The 12872-nt window shown below is 47.9% G+C and overlaps 1 protein-coding gene across 1 annotated transcript in view; it reads left to right on the top strand.

The window, feature by feature from the left end:
• The window catches only part of kcnh5a (potassium voltage-gated channel, subfamily H (eag-related), member 5a), an 85494-nt gene that overhangs the window by 10040 nt on the left and 62582 nt on the right, over positions 1-12872 (top strand). The window contains exons 3-6 of the mRNA XM_023812946.2: positions 419-525; positions 981-1109; positions 5715-5830; positions 6409-6801. Of these exons, the coding sequence (XP_023668714.1) occupies positions 419-525; positions 981-1109; positions 5715-5830; positions 6409-6801 (745 nt within the window). The remainder of the gene's footprint in view (positions 1-418; positions 526-980; positions 1110-5714; positions 5831-6408; positions 6802-12872) is intronic.

The raw sequence follows: 12872 nt of genomic DNA, 5'->3' as shown, positions 1-12872 counted from the left end.
TTTCTGACCTCTTATTGGTGCATGTGCACTGTAGGCTCCCACTTTGGAATTACAGTGCTGATGTTCTGAAGACCTGATCTGGACGAAAAGGGGAGGGGAAAATGTGTTCGTGGTGTTGGAATAAAAATGACCATTTTTAATAACCTTCAGTTTGGTCTGATTGGATTGTCTGCTCTTTGCCTCGCCTCTTGGCTCAACCCAATCATGCAGAGTAAGTAGGTTATGTGGCAGCTGCCAGAACCAATCAGAATAGCCAATGGCCAGTGGTAGGTAGGACACCATTGTTTTCAGTGCAGTCACACATCGGTGTTGGTTCTTTGCCCTGTTCCTTCCTATCAACATAACTGCACTGATTCCACCTCATGATCTCTCTGCCTCTTTTGCACCCCTTCCTTCTTCTGTTCCTCTTTTTTAACAGTTTTATGTACGGAGAACTGACTGACAAGAAGACAATAGAGAAGGTCCGACAGACCTTTGATAACTATGAGTCCAACTGCTTTGAAGTGCTTCTGTATAAGAAGAACAGTGAGTACTGCAGAGGATGCCACCGATCACTCCAGATGAAAGGCCATTCAGTGTCCCTTCGGCACCTCATTGCCCTTTAAAAAGGCTTTTGTTTTCTGTCTGTAGATGCCATCACCTTATGAACACGAGTGCAATATTCTGTGTTTAAAGCTGCTTGCAGTGAAGTTCAGAGAAGCCTCACTGAATTCAAAAATGGCTAGAAAAAAATTGATATTGTGAAGTTTTTCACAATATTTTTTTCCACCAAGTCGCCAAGGCATTTGACCATTCCCAGGACCATTTTCATTCACTGTACTGTGTGCTGCGTCAGAGAGCCATTTTAATTTTCACTCTGAACATTGAGCTATAGTGTTTCCATTATGCTGTTTTTTTGGCCTCCCCCTAGTGGTGACTGCCAGAGTTGCATGCTTGTGTGTAAGGGCACTGTCTCTTCCCTGTCTTTCCCAATGTGCCAGGAACACCAGTATGGCTCTATATGCAGATTGCACCAATCAGGAATGAGAATGACAAGGTTGTCCTGTTCCTGTGCACGTTCAAAGACATCACCGTCTTCAAGCAGCCCATTGAGGACGAAACCACTAGAGGTAGGTGGTAGCCCAGGTGGTAGCCCATGTGGTAGCCCAGGGTGTCCTGCGAAGGGCTCAGCTCAGAGATCCTGTCACGATATAAGTTCGTAAGGTAAAACTGTCCTTCAGACAAAGCGTCCTGGAAAACCGCTAAAACTAAACTTAGTTTTCAGCAAGAGGCTTTTGTATTTTTAAAAACAGATAACATCCGAAGGAGATGTGTTTTTTTGTTTGAGGTGTATTTTACTATGGGTCTGATAACAATGGAGAGGTTTGCATTTGAGCATCACCATCCTAGGCAGTATGACAGTCAGCACAATGGATAGTGGATGATCACTGTTAGTTATGCCCCTGGGTCCCTGCAAAACTGAAACATCTGTCCTCTGAAAAGAAGCTGTCCCCTGGGAGACAGACAGCAACCCACCCTTTAGAATAGCGCCCCGCTCTCTGAATGCGGAGACTGACTTGTTTTGGAGCTCTATTAATTAAGCATATCTGCGTGCAGGGTGCTCTGATGCTGAAGAAACATATTCGAACCATATTGTCAACGTTTGGTCGATAAGTCCGTGAATAATGTTAATAGGTGCTACTGACTGCCGAGTCTCTCCACACTAAGAGTGATGTCACTGGCTTTCACTCCATAAGAACAAACATTATGGTCATCTCATGCTGTTTACCTGTCATTACATTAAACTAAAATGGTTCTGCAGTTCCCTGCGATGGGTTGGCGCCCCCTCCTGGTTTGTTCCCTGCCTTGCGCCCTGTGATGGGTTGGCGCCCCCTCCTGGTTTGTTCCCTGCCTTGTGCCCTGTGATGGGTTGGCGCCCCCTCCTGGTTTGTTCCCTGCCTTGCGCCCTGTGATGGGTTGGTGCCCCATCCTGGTTTGTTCCCTGCCTTGCACCCACAGCCTCCGGGATAGACTCCAGATCCCCCATGACCCCAGAAAATGGATGGAGGTTGGGTTCTGGAGTTGGCTTCATATGCAGGGAGCTTGAGAATCCGCGCCCCAGTAGATTGGGGCTGCTTGGTTGTTTCCATGTTATTCTGTGAGGGTCTCCCATCACCTACAAACACAGCATACAGTGCTTTGCTTAGAGGGCCAAGGGCCCAGCAGGTGAGCCTCTACTTGAGGTGTGTGCACAGGTCTGAAAGGGCACTTGTGCACTGGGAGTCTTCTGTCTGAATCTGACCTGTAACTGCAACAAAGCTGTATTCAGTTTTTTTACAAAGTCAAATTTAAGTAAAGTAGCATCATTGCCCCCCGTTCACTCCAGTAGGTGCCAGTAAGAATCGCGAAACCTTCATGCCCTGGTGTGGGGGAGCATTTATGATACAGATTGGCAAACAGCCCCAGCAGATCTGTGGGCTAGAGGCATTCCCCTCCAGCTGTGGAGACCTGCAGCCTCCCATCCCCTCCAGCTGTGGAGACCTGCAGCCTCCCATCCCCTCCAGCTGTGGAGACCTGCAGCCTCCCATCCCCTCCAGCTGTGGATACCTGCAGCCTCCCATCCTCTCCAGCTGTGGAGACCTGCAGCCTCCCATCCTCTCCAGCTGTGGAGACCTGCAGCCTCCCATCCCCTCCAGCTGTGGAGACCTGCAGCCTCCCATCCCCTCCAGCTGTGGATACCTGCAGCCTCCCATCCTCTCCAGCTGTGGAGACCTGCAGCCTCCCATCCTCTCCAGCTGTGGAGACCTGCAGCCTCCCATCCCCTCCAGCTGTGGAGACCTGCAACCTCCCATCCCCTCCAGCTGTGGAGACCTGCAGCCTCCCATCCCCTCCAGCTGTGGAGACCTGCAGCCTCCCATCCCCTCCAGCTGTGGAGACCTGCAGCCTCCCATCCCCTCCAGCTGTGGATACCTGCAGCCTCCCATCCTCTCCAGCTGTGGAGACCTGCAGCCTCCCATCCTCTCCAGCTGTGGAGACCTGCAGCCTCCCATCCCCTCCAGCTGTGGATACCTGCAGCCTCCCATCCTCTCCAGCTGTGGAGACCTGCAGCCTCCCATCCTCTCCAGCTGTGGAGACCTGCAGCCTCCCATCCCCTCCAGCTGTGGAGACCTGCAACCTCCCATCCCCTCCAGCTGTGGAGACCTGCAGCCTCCCATCCCCTCCAGCTGTGGAGACCTGCAGCCTCCCATCCCCTCCAGCTGTGGAGACCTGCAACCTCCCATCCCCTCCAGCTGTGGAGACCTGCAGCCTCCCATCCCCTCCAGCTGTGGAGACCTGCAGCCTCCCATCCCCTCCAGCTGTGGAGACCTGCAGCCTCCCATCCCCTCCAGCTGTGGAGACCTGCAGCCTCCCATCCCCTCCAGCTGTGGATACCTGAAGCCTCCCATCCCCTCCAGCTGTGGATACCTGCAGCCTCCCATCCCCTCCAGCTGTGGAGACCTGCAGCCTCCCATCCCCTCCAGCTGTGGAGACCTGAAGCCTCCCATCCCCTCCAGCTGTGGAGACCTGCAGCCTCCCATCCCCTCCAGCTGTGGAGACCTGCAGCCTCCCATCCCCTCCAGCTGTGGAGACCTGCAGCCTCCCATCCCCTCCAGCTGTGGAGACCTGCAGCCTCCCATCCTCTCCAGCTGTGGAGACCTGCAGCCTCCCATCCCCTCCAGCTGTGGATACCTGCAGCCTCCCATCCTCTCCAGCTGTGGAGACCTGCAGCCTCCCATCCTCTCCAGCTGTGGAGACCTGCAGCCTCCCATCCCCTCCAGCTGTGGAGACCTGCAGCCTCCCATCCCCTCCAGCTGTGGAGACCTGCAGCCTCCCATCCCCTCCAGCTGTGGAGACCTGCAGCCTCCCATCCCCTCCAGCTGTGGAGACCTGCATCCTCCCATCCCCTCCAGCTGTGGATACCTGCAGCCTCCCATCCCCTCCAGCTGTGGAGACCTGCAGCCTCCCATCCCCTCCAGCTATTTTTAAAGAGCAGACTCTATAAACCAGCTGGGAGTTAATTGGGACAAAGTCTGCCAGATAAACACAGCATACCACCACATTCTACACTACAGCTATAGTGCATTTAAGAAACAGAACAGGAAAAAGTAACAAAGTGAGTATTGAGGACTGGAGTAATCTAGAGAAATGTAGAGTAATCTGACAAGACAAGCTAGCCCTGGTCTGTGAGAGCTGGAGTTCTGCCAAGATTACAATAGACCCATGAATTCCTTTCCACTGAACATCCTCCTGTACAGTTAATACAATTTATTTAATGTTGATTGACATCTGAAGGAGGAGATGACCTGATTTACTATCTAAATAAGTACTTCAATAAAGCAATTAAGGGCGTAAGTATTATTATACGATCACGGTTGAGTACCTCTATCTATAACTTTGATCTCTGCTGAAAAAACAAGGGAAATTGCAAAACAACAAATGTTTGTTACTGCCATTTTTATGTAGCCAGTAGTATTACTGAGTGGGCTACACTGAGCTATAACACTTTTTGTTGGTCTTCAGGAAGCTCCATCACATTGAGGAAGGTGGCATTGAAGCATCCCATTGGCCAGATTGGTCTGGTTGATTTGTATATGATGTCCTCATGGCCTGGCATGCGAGGAGCTCATTTTGGGGCTGAGTATGGTGTCCGTGATAGACCCCACATTGGTGGCAGTGAAGAAGCTTATGCTGAATCCAGGAAGGAGGCAGTGGAGCCTGTGATGGAGGCCTGGACTGGGCCTGGGATGGAGCTCAGGAGTATTTTGTAAAGGTCTATGATGTTGGCTGTGATTGAAGCTCATGAAGGGAACTGTGATCAAACGTGTGAACAGTGTAGCCCAGACATACAGTGAAGGGCAGGCAGATGGTAGGAAGGAATATAAAGGCAGACGGTGCCTAACCTCACATTACAGGGAGAAAGACACAGTCCTCTGTAGGAAGGGTGCCGGGAAAGGGACACGCTTTTTTAACCAGATCAAGACAGTACTTCATTGTCTATCAACAGACTAGGGCCAGTTAGTGAGTCAGTTCTCCCTCAGTGTCTCACTGGGCGCCTAACTGGCTTTTGCTTGTGGGTTATGTCAGGCCAGGCAGGACGACAGGAACACTGCTGATCATCTGTCTGTGTGCACTGCTGAAAGGCTCACAGCTGCCTCTTCTCTTCATACATATTCTCATGCATATGCTGTTAAACATACTTGGGGCTGCCACCAGCATGACAATGGGACTCAACAGTTACTCATGTATGATAAATAAGTTGTATTCTCTCCCTCTTTCAGTGACCCAACAGAGTTTGGTCCAGACTTTCATTATTACCAAGATAATCCCCAGCTGATTCCTTAAGAAACAAGGAATAAACCAGGAAAAGGGTCATTAAAGTGGTGTGTGATAAAGCAGCATCCCTGGATACTTCTCAGGCGTTCATGTTGAAGACAAGGATGCCTTTAATTGTCAGCTTGTAGAACAGATCTGTGTTTATTAGGTCAGTTGAGATTTGGTATTTTCTACCAATTTGAAGAAAAAGGTGTCTGTTGTGATGAGCTCAGCAGAAACTTCAGGAAAGTGAATGGTGACGTATAGCATTCAGGTTTACTTACAACTGAGCTTACAGCGATGAAATTATTTGATTGGTAAGTATCATCTTTCACTGGCTGCCCACTGGAGAGGTGACTGCACTTGGTTAATCGCACCCACAGGATGGACCAAGTTTGCGCGGCTGACGCGGGCGCTCACCAACAGCCGTAGCACCATGCAGCAGCTGGCGCCCATGAACAAGACCGAGGTCAGCCACAAGCACTCACGATTGGCTGAGGTGAGCAGGACCGCCGTGCAACAAGACACTGTCACGCTCAGTACCTGCTCTGTTCCAGAATCTGCACTGATGTTCTCATGTGACGGTTCTAGTATATCTACTATCACTAAAGAAACATCTGTCCATCCGTTCTTTCATGCACTTATCGAGCAGAGGGTTGGCACAGAACCACCAACATTGTGTGAAACAGGAAATCAAAGCAGGTACATTTGTCTGCAGATAGTAGGGGGACGGCAGGGTAGTGGATTCTGGAAGCTTCCGTTATGCCCTCATGGTTTATTCACTCAGCAACATGCGGCTGGGTAGATCTGGGTAAGAGACAGACTGGTGCTGAGGTTAACTGGAATTGGTGGAAGGTGAGGCTATAAGGAGACGCCACAAAGGGACACAGGACAGCTAATGCGTTTCCTCCTTCTCCTCCTAGGTTATTGTCACATCAGTCTGCATGTAGAGTGCTTTAGTGGTGATGTAATGCTCTTGTCTTGAACTTTCGGCACCTTACTCTTGTGGAACATGAAATCCCCTCATGCTTGAACCTGGAGGATCCTTTAACAATGTGATCTCCTCACGGATTGCAGGCACTGCAGCTGGGCTCGGACATCCTCCCCCAGTACAAGCAGGAGGCACCCAAGACCCCACCGCACATTATTCTGCACTACTGCACCTTCAAGACTACATGGGACTGGATCATCCTCATCCTCACCTTCTACACAGCCATCATGGTGCCCTACAATGTATCTTTCAAGAACAAGCAGAACAACATCGCTTGGCTGGTAGTGGACAGCGTGGTGGATGTCATCTTCCTGGTGGACATTGTGCTGAACTTTCACACCACCTTTGTGGGTCCTGGTGGTGAGGTTATCTCGGACCCAAAGCTAATACGAATGAACTACCTGAAGACATGGTTCGTCATTGACTTGCTTTCCTGCCTTCCCTATGACATCATCAATGCCTTTGAAAACGTGGATGAGGTAAGCCAGCCTATTTGAGCATTTCTTCTGAACTCCTAATAATCTTTAGCCTAGGCTATGTGTTGACTTCCCATTCTCCGCAGTCTTAGAAACCAGAGTTTTGTTAAGCCCAACCTTATAGATGAAAGGGGAGATTATCACTTTCCAGAACAGTGTTTTTTAACAGTGTTTTTTACAAGATGAAATTGTTGCTCCCACTTGCATTTCAATTTAAAGCGATTTTTGATTTTACCATCATAATGTCACATTTGATTTTGGAGGAAAGGCTTTACAGAAAAAAAAACATATCTAAGCAAATATTTCAGACTATAGTGCAGGTGGGAAAAAGGTGACGAGCCACTTGCAGCTCAAAGACAAAGAGGGGTTTATTAAAGAAACAGACCACACGGGGTAAATTGCAAAACAAAAGGACCACAAGGGGTCAACACAAAAAATAGGAAAACAAGGATTAAACACGGACAAAATAAAGAAAGCATAACTTAACACAATCAGGAAGCAGGACTAGGGGGAACCAAGCAGTCTGACATACACACAGTAGCACAAGCACAATGACCAACTACAGAGCAAAGTAAGGCAGCCACTAGAATGCACACAACAACCAGGCTAACGAGAGGGCAGGTGGAGAACATAAGACAATTATCCAATCACTTAGGGTGCAGGACAACGAGCAACAGATGGAACAATTAACAAGCACAGAACTAGGAACACTGAAACTAGAAAACCCAAATCATAAACCGGCATGACTACACTAAAATAATAAAAAGGAATTAAAAAATAAAAACAGGATTAGAAGTGAATTAGACACAAGAATGAGAAAACCTAAGACAGGGAAATAAATAGCAAACAATCACCAGGGAAACAGAAAATAAGTAAATACACAATAACAGATAAAGCTGGCCTTGAACCCACAAGTGCAGGGTCTGTATCATACACTCAACTCATTGAGCCATGCTAGTATGAAGATAGAGGACGGAACAGGATGGCCAGCCCCACCTGCTGGTCAAGCGGGGAAGTGGCATGAAGGGCAGGGACAGCCGGGCGCTGACCCTGACAGTAAAACATAAAAATGTACTGGAGACAGGAATACGGTCAAAGTTATGGCTTTGTCCCATGATGGCTGGATCAAACCCTTTAGTGGTGAATTGATGAGGTCATTAAATATGGGTATACACTCTGTTCTGCTATTGCACAAGTTTCCAAAGCATGGAATGGCTAATATGTGATTGGTAAATAGGGGAAAGCTGTCTGTATAATGTATTATAGAATTATAAAATTTGGGAAAGGCTTGGTTGGGCATTTGCTTAGGTTTTCCCCTGCTCCTGCTTTTTCCATAAGCCCTGTTACTCCTATTGTGTGAGTTTGCATTTTGCAAAGTTTTTTTTTGCATTACTGATGAGCTTTCAGTTCTTGCCGGGCAGCGGGGACCTGAAGTGCTGCATACCCTAAACTTCTGCATGTCTCGGTTGTTAGTGAGCTAGGGAAACATCTCTGGGATCAGGGGTGCCTCCCGTCCGTGGAGCTCTTACCTTACAGAGGAGCTGCTGTGTCTCTTTAGCACTGTCTTGCACACAGACCTCGAAAGTGAGTGCAGCAGAAGATGTATCCTCACGCTCTGTCCTCACGCTCCTGTCCTCACGCTCTGTCCTCACACTCCTGTCCTCACGCTCTGTCCTCACACTCCTGTCCTCACGCTCTGTCCTCACGCTCCTGTCCTCACGCTCCTGTCCTCACGCTCTGTCCTCACACTCCTGTCCTCACGCTCTGTCCTCACGCTCTGTCCTCACGATTCTGTCCTCACGCTCTGTCCTCACACTCCTGTCCTCACGCTCTGTCCTCACAATTCTGTCCTCACGCTCTGTCCTCACGCTCTGTCCTCACGCTCCTGTCCTCACGCTCTGTCCTCACGCTCCTGTCCTCACGCTCTGTCCTCACGATTCTGTCCTCACGCTCTGTCCTCACGCTCTGTCCTCACACTCCTGTCCTCACGCTCTGTCCTCACAATTCTGTCCTCACAATTCTGTCCTCACGCTCTGTCCTCACGCTCTGTCCTCACACTCCTGTCCTCACGCTCCTGTCCTCACGCTCTGTCCTCACACTCCTGTCCTCACGCTCTGTCCTCACGCTCCTGTCCTCACGCTCTGTCCTCACAATTCTGTCCTCACGCTCTGTCCTCACGCTCTGTCCTCACACTCCTGTCCTCACGCTCCTGTCCTCACGCTCCTGTCCTCACAATTCTGTCCTCACGCTCTGTCCTCACACTCCTGTCCTCACGCTCCTGTCCTCACGCTCCTGTCCTCACAATTCTGTCCTCACAATTCTGTCCTCACGCTCTGTCCTCACGCTCCTGTCCTCACGCTCTGTCATCACGATCCTGTCCTCACGGTGCGTTTCCGGCTTTCCTATTGTGCTACTGTGCTTTTCTGAAGAGTTTCATTCAGCTAAATCTTCAATACATCAATATATCGAATGTCAGTTTACACCAGTGTGAACCTTTTTCTTATGCTGAGACTAGTTATATAAGGAAGGAGTTACGTTATAAGCCAGCAGTCCAGTCCCAAGGGCCGCACTGTTCCGGCCCCCGTGATACGGTCATGAGGATTAGGCCGTCATTCCTCCATGATATTGATGTGTGAGGAGCTGCCTGGTCAGATAAGAAATACACTGATGCAGAGAAGCAAGCTGGTTATTTTCACTTTTCTGCACTGACAATAATATGGTCCAACTACGACTCCTTTGATCATAACAAACCATAACTGCTACTTTGTTCTGGCCCAGCAAGATTTAAGATAGACAAGAGTATAAAATATTTATTTCACACATATCCTTATGGTTAACAATAAAACAATATTTCCACCAATAAAGCTTTCATTTTATCATGTGGTTCCAAACCCAGCTGCAGAGATGTGTAATGGATGGTTAGGAGTATGTGGAACTTCCTGAGCTTAAGGTTTATGCTGTGGTGAGTAGAGAGCGAGTAAGTGGGTATTAACTGTGCAAAGACTCTGCTAGTGTCCTGTTTTTTCGCTGAGCTTTATGTTTTTGTATGTAATTGCATGGCGGTGCTGCAGATACCGTAGGTGGAGTAAGAGACCACTTGGGTGATTTTGTTTTTTGGGTGTTAATTTCTGGGGAGATGTCACTGCTATCACCCACGTACAGTGTATTGTTTTTTTATTCCACTTTTCATTCCTTCTGCAAAAGGCGAAATGTAATCACGCCATCGGCGTCGGTCAGGAGAAGCGTCTTCCTCACCCTGCTGACTCTTTAATGTCATTTTCAGGAGTTTACCTTGGCTGTGCCTCCCTGTTTATTCCCAAGTCAGTGATTTGGCATCATTCTGCTGCTTTTATCGGAGCATCTGAGCTGATTGTGTTTCCTCTGCGGACAGTTACAGCGATTCCATGCCGCTTTTTGCCTGCCGACTCAAAAAGCAGTGCGAATGAGGGGCAGACGATCAAAGCTCTTTATAGTCTGCTGGATCAATTAAACACGAAAGGCCTGAGCCATCAGTGATGTCACATAAGCCCACTCGCCTAAAATTAGACGTTTGGCAGAATACGCTAAAGGTCAGCATTAAAACTAGCTGCTTTTGGCAGTGGCTTTCTGTGTGTTGGCGTGGTGTTTATCGTTTAATCTGGTTCAAGCTGCATGATTGAAATGAAATTTAGTGTGCATGACAGGTGAGAAATGGCTTCAGCGTGCAGGAGCCTGGCCAGGGATGTTTTTGCCCAGGATTATTCACCAGTGACGAACGGACCATCGAGAAACAGTAAGAAACCCACGGGGCTCCATGACAATAATCACGGAAGTCAGTGTTTGCCCTGCGATACCTTTCTCTACAGAACCTTCTGGCTTTGCTACGTTTTACAGCTTGGTATTTACTCCAAGCAGTGAAACTTAGGGATGTCACTGCAGGCCTGTCCAGGACCTACCTCAGTATTCTGCCTCTATGAATGAATGAATGAATGAAGGCATTTATTGCCATGGCACAAGGTACAATGAAATTAGAATACTGTCCTTGTTGGTGCAAGAAGGAAAGAAAAGAGAAAGGATACATATATGGGAACAATAAGAAGAGTAGAATATAACATAGACAGAAAATAAGAAAATAGGATTTAAGTAAGTAAATAGAATATAAAACTGATTACAGCCTATGCTGGATGGGATTGGCCCCGACCAGTACAAATGGATGGATGGATGGATTGATGAATGGTATCAATTGTAGGGACTGGAGTATAAACCAACAACCTTCAGGCTACCAGTAAATATCATCAATTGTGATGCTACGTGCTACCATTAAAGAGAACTGTCATTCATTCTTTCTTCTATAGCACTTGTCCTACACTGGGTCACGGCAGTCTATAGTCTATCCCAGAAACAACAAGGGCAAAACAGGAAATAACCCAGGACAGGGCGCCATCCCATCATAGAGAGATTTCAAAATTCAATTTTCTGCTTGTCTTTGACTCCGGCAGACAAACAGAAAGCATATTCTCCATGATCAATCCGAGCCGTATGGCCGCAGTACATCTCCGCATGGCATTAGAGTGCCGATCAGATGCTCATTATCTGAGCTCCAATTGACTGCAGAATATGAGCTAAAGAAGCCTTAATAAGAAGGACTCCCCCCTTATGTGTTTTGCTGCTCACGTTTGAGTTTCCATGGTCACAGGCGTCCGCCTCGCTGTCCGTGCTCCAGCCCCAGCCGCCGCGCAAATCCAATAAGATAGTAAAATCACATCGGGCAGAGATCTCAATACTGCGGCACTTCTGGCCGAATCGAGCCCCGGGTATTACTGCATCAATCCCAGCGTGCTTAAACTGCAATATAGGGAGCCTTTAGTCACGCAAACTGCATGCAGTAACTTGATTTGTTGTGACTGTGCTGAAAATAGTTCCCTCCCCATGGGAAGAGGAGGGGAAGCGGGACTGTGCCCGTGAGCTTTCCTCCCACTGCAGCCGGCACTCAGCTTTAGCATTAGCCTTAGCAGCAGGCGGCATCTGATGTTTGCCTCTGTAAGCCGAACGTTCATGGTTACCTGAGCAAGTACAGGGGGGAGGGGGGCATTGAAGAGGCGGGATTTAGTTACAACTGTTCTTATACAGTAGCTAGGAAGTGATACTTTCTCAAAAGTATAAGTACATGTAACAGTAAGTTACATTTACAGAGTTCTAGATATTTTTGGGAGGGGGCAGAATATAATGGAAGAAGAATTTTGTAAAATTTACAAAAGACCTCTGGGAATCCATAGAGAGCGAGCTCCCCAACGCTGCTGGGCACCCCGGTTTGTAGGGAAAGATGCTCACATGTGCTGTTGGAGGATCTAGGCCCTGTTTACACCTGGTTTTAAAATGCATCATGGGCGATCAGATCTCAAACGGACAGCGCTAGATACAAGTGTGAACAACCACCAAGATGCATTGTGATCCACTCACTAAAACTTACAGACCACTTACAGAGGTGGTCTGGGATGCATTTGACTGCATATTTTTTTGTAGTGTAAATGCTAATAAATGGAGACTACTTTAAAACTGAAAGGCTCCTGTGCTTAGCTAAATAGTTGATGTCTTCACTAATAATTATTAGTGAATAATTATTATTCACTAATAATTAGCATACAATTGGCTATAGTAAGATCAAATGTGAATACAGGTATTTTACAGGTTTTTGCATAACTCTTTAATGTGCTTAGACTCAACACATGAATCGATGTGATAGACGTCTCATAGGAGCTTGTGCTGTTGTAAGTCTTCTTCCATTCATACAGTGGAATATTTGGTTTTGGAATAAAATATGTCCTTAATTGAGTCCTGGTTGATTTCAAAGTAGTTCACCATTAAAATCTGTTGAAGTTAGATATGGCAGGTTGGTGACTGCTTTGGATGCATGTATGTTATGATCTTACACACGAGGTAGTCTTGGGCTCACCTGATGTCGCGTGACCTCAGTCTTTGTGGCACTGTGGTCCCTGACTGCACAGAAGGTTCATCCTAGTTAAGATTAGCAGAAAATCCTGAGGTTGTGGCTTTGAATACTGTTGCTGGCAATCATCACACCACTTCTGGGTTCT

The sequence above is a fragment of the Paramormyrops kingsleyae genome, chromosome 19, assembly GCF_048594095.1.
Source record: "Paramormyrops kingsleyae isolate MSU_618 chromosome 19, PKINGS_0.4, whole genome shotgun sequence".
NCBI lineage: Eukaryota > Metazoa > Chordata > Actinopteri > Osteoglossiformes > Mormyridae > Paramormyrops > Paramormyrops kingsleyae.
The sequence above is the reverse complement of the archived record's forward strand: the minus strand, read 5'-3'. Positions and strand labels throughout refer to the sequence as shown.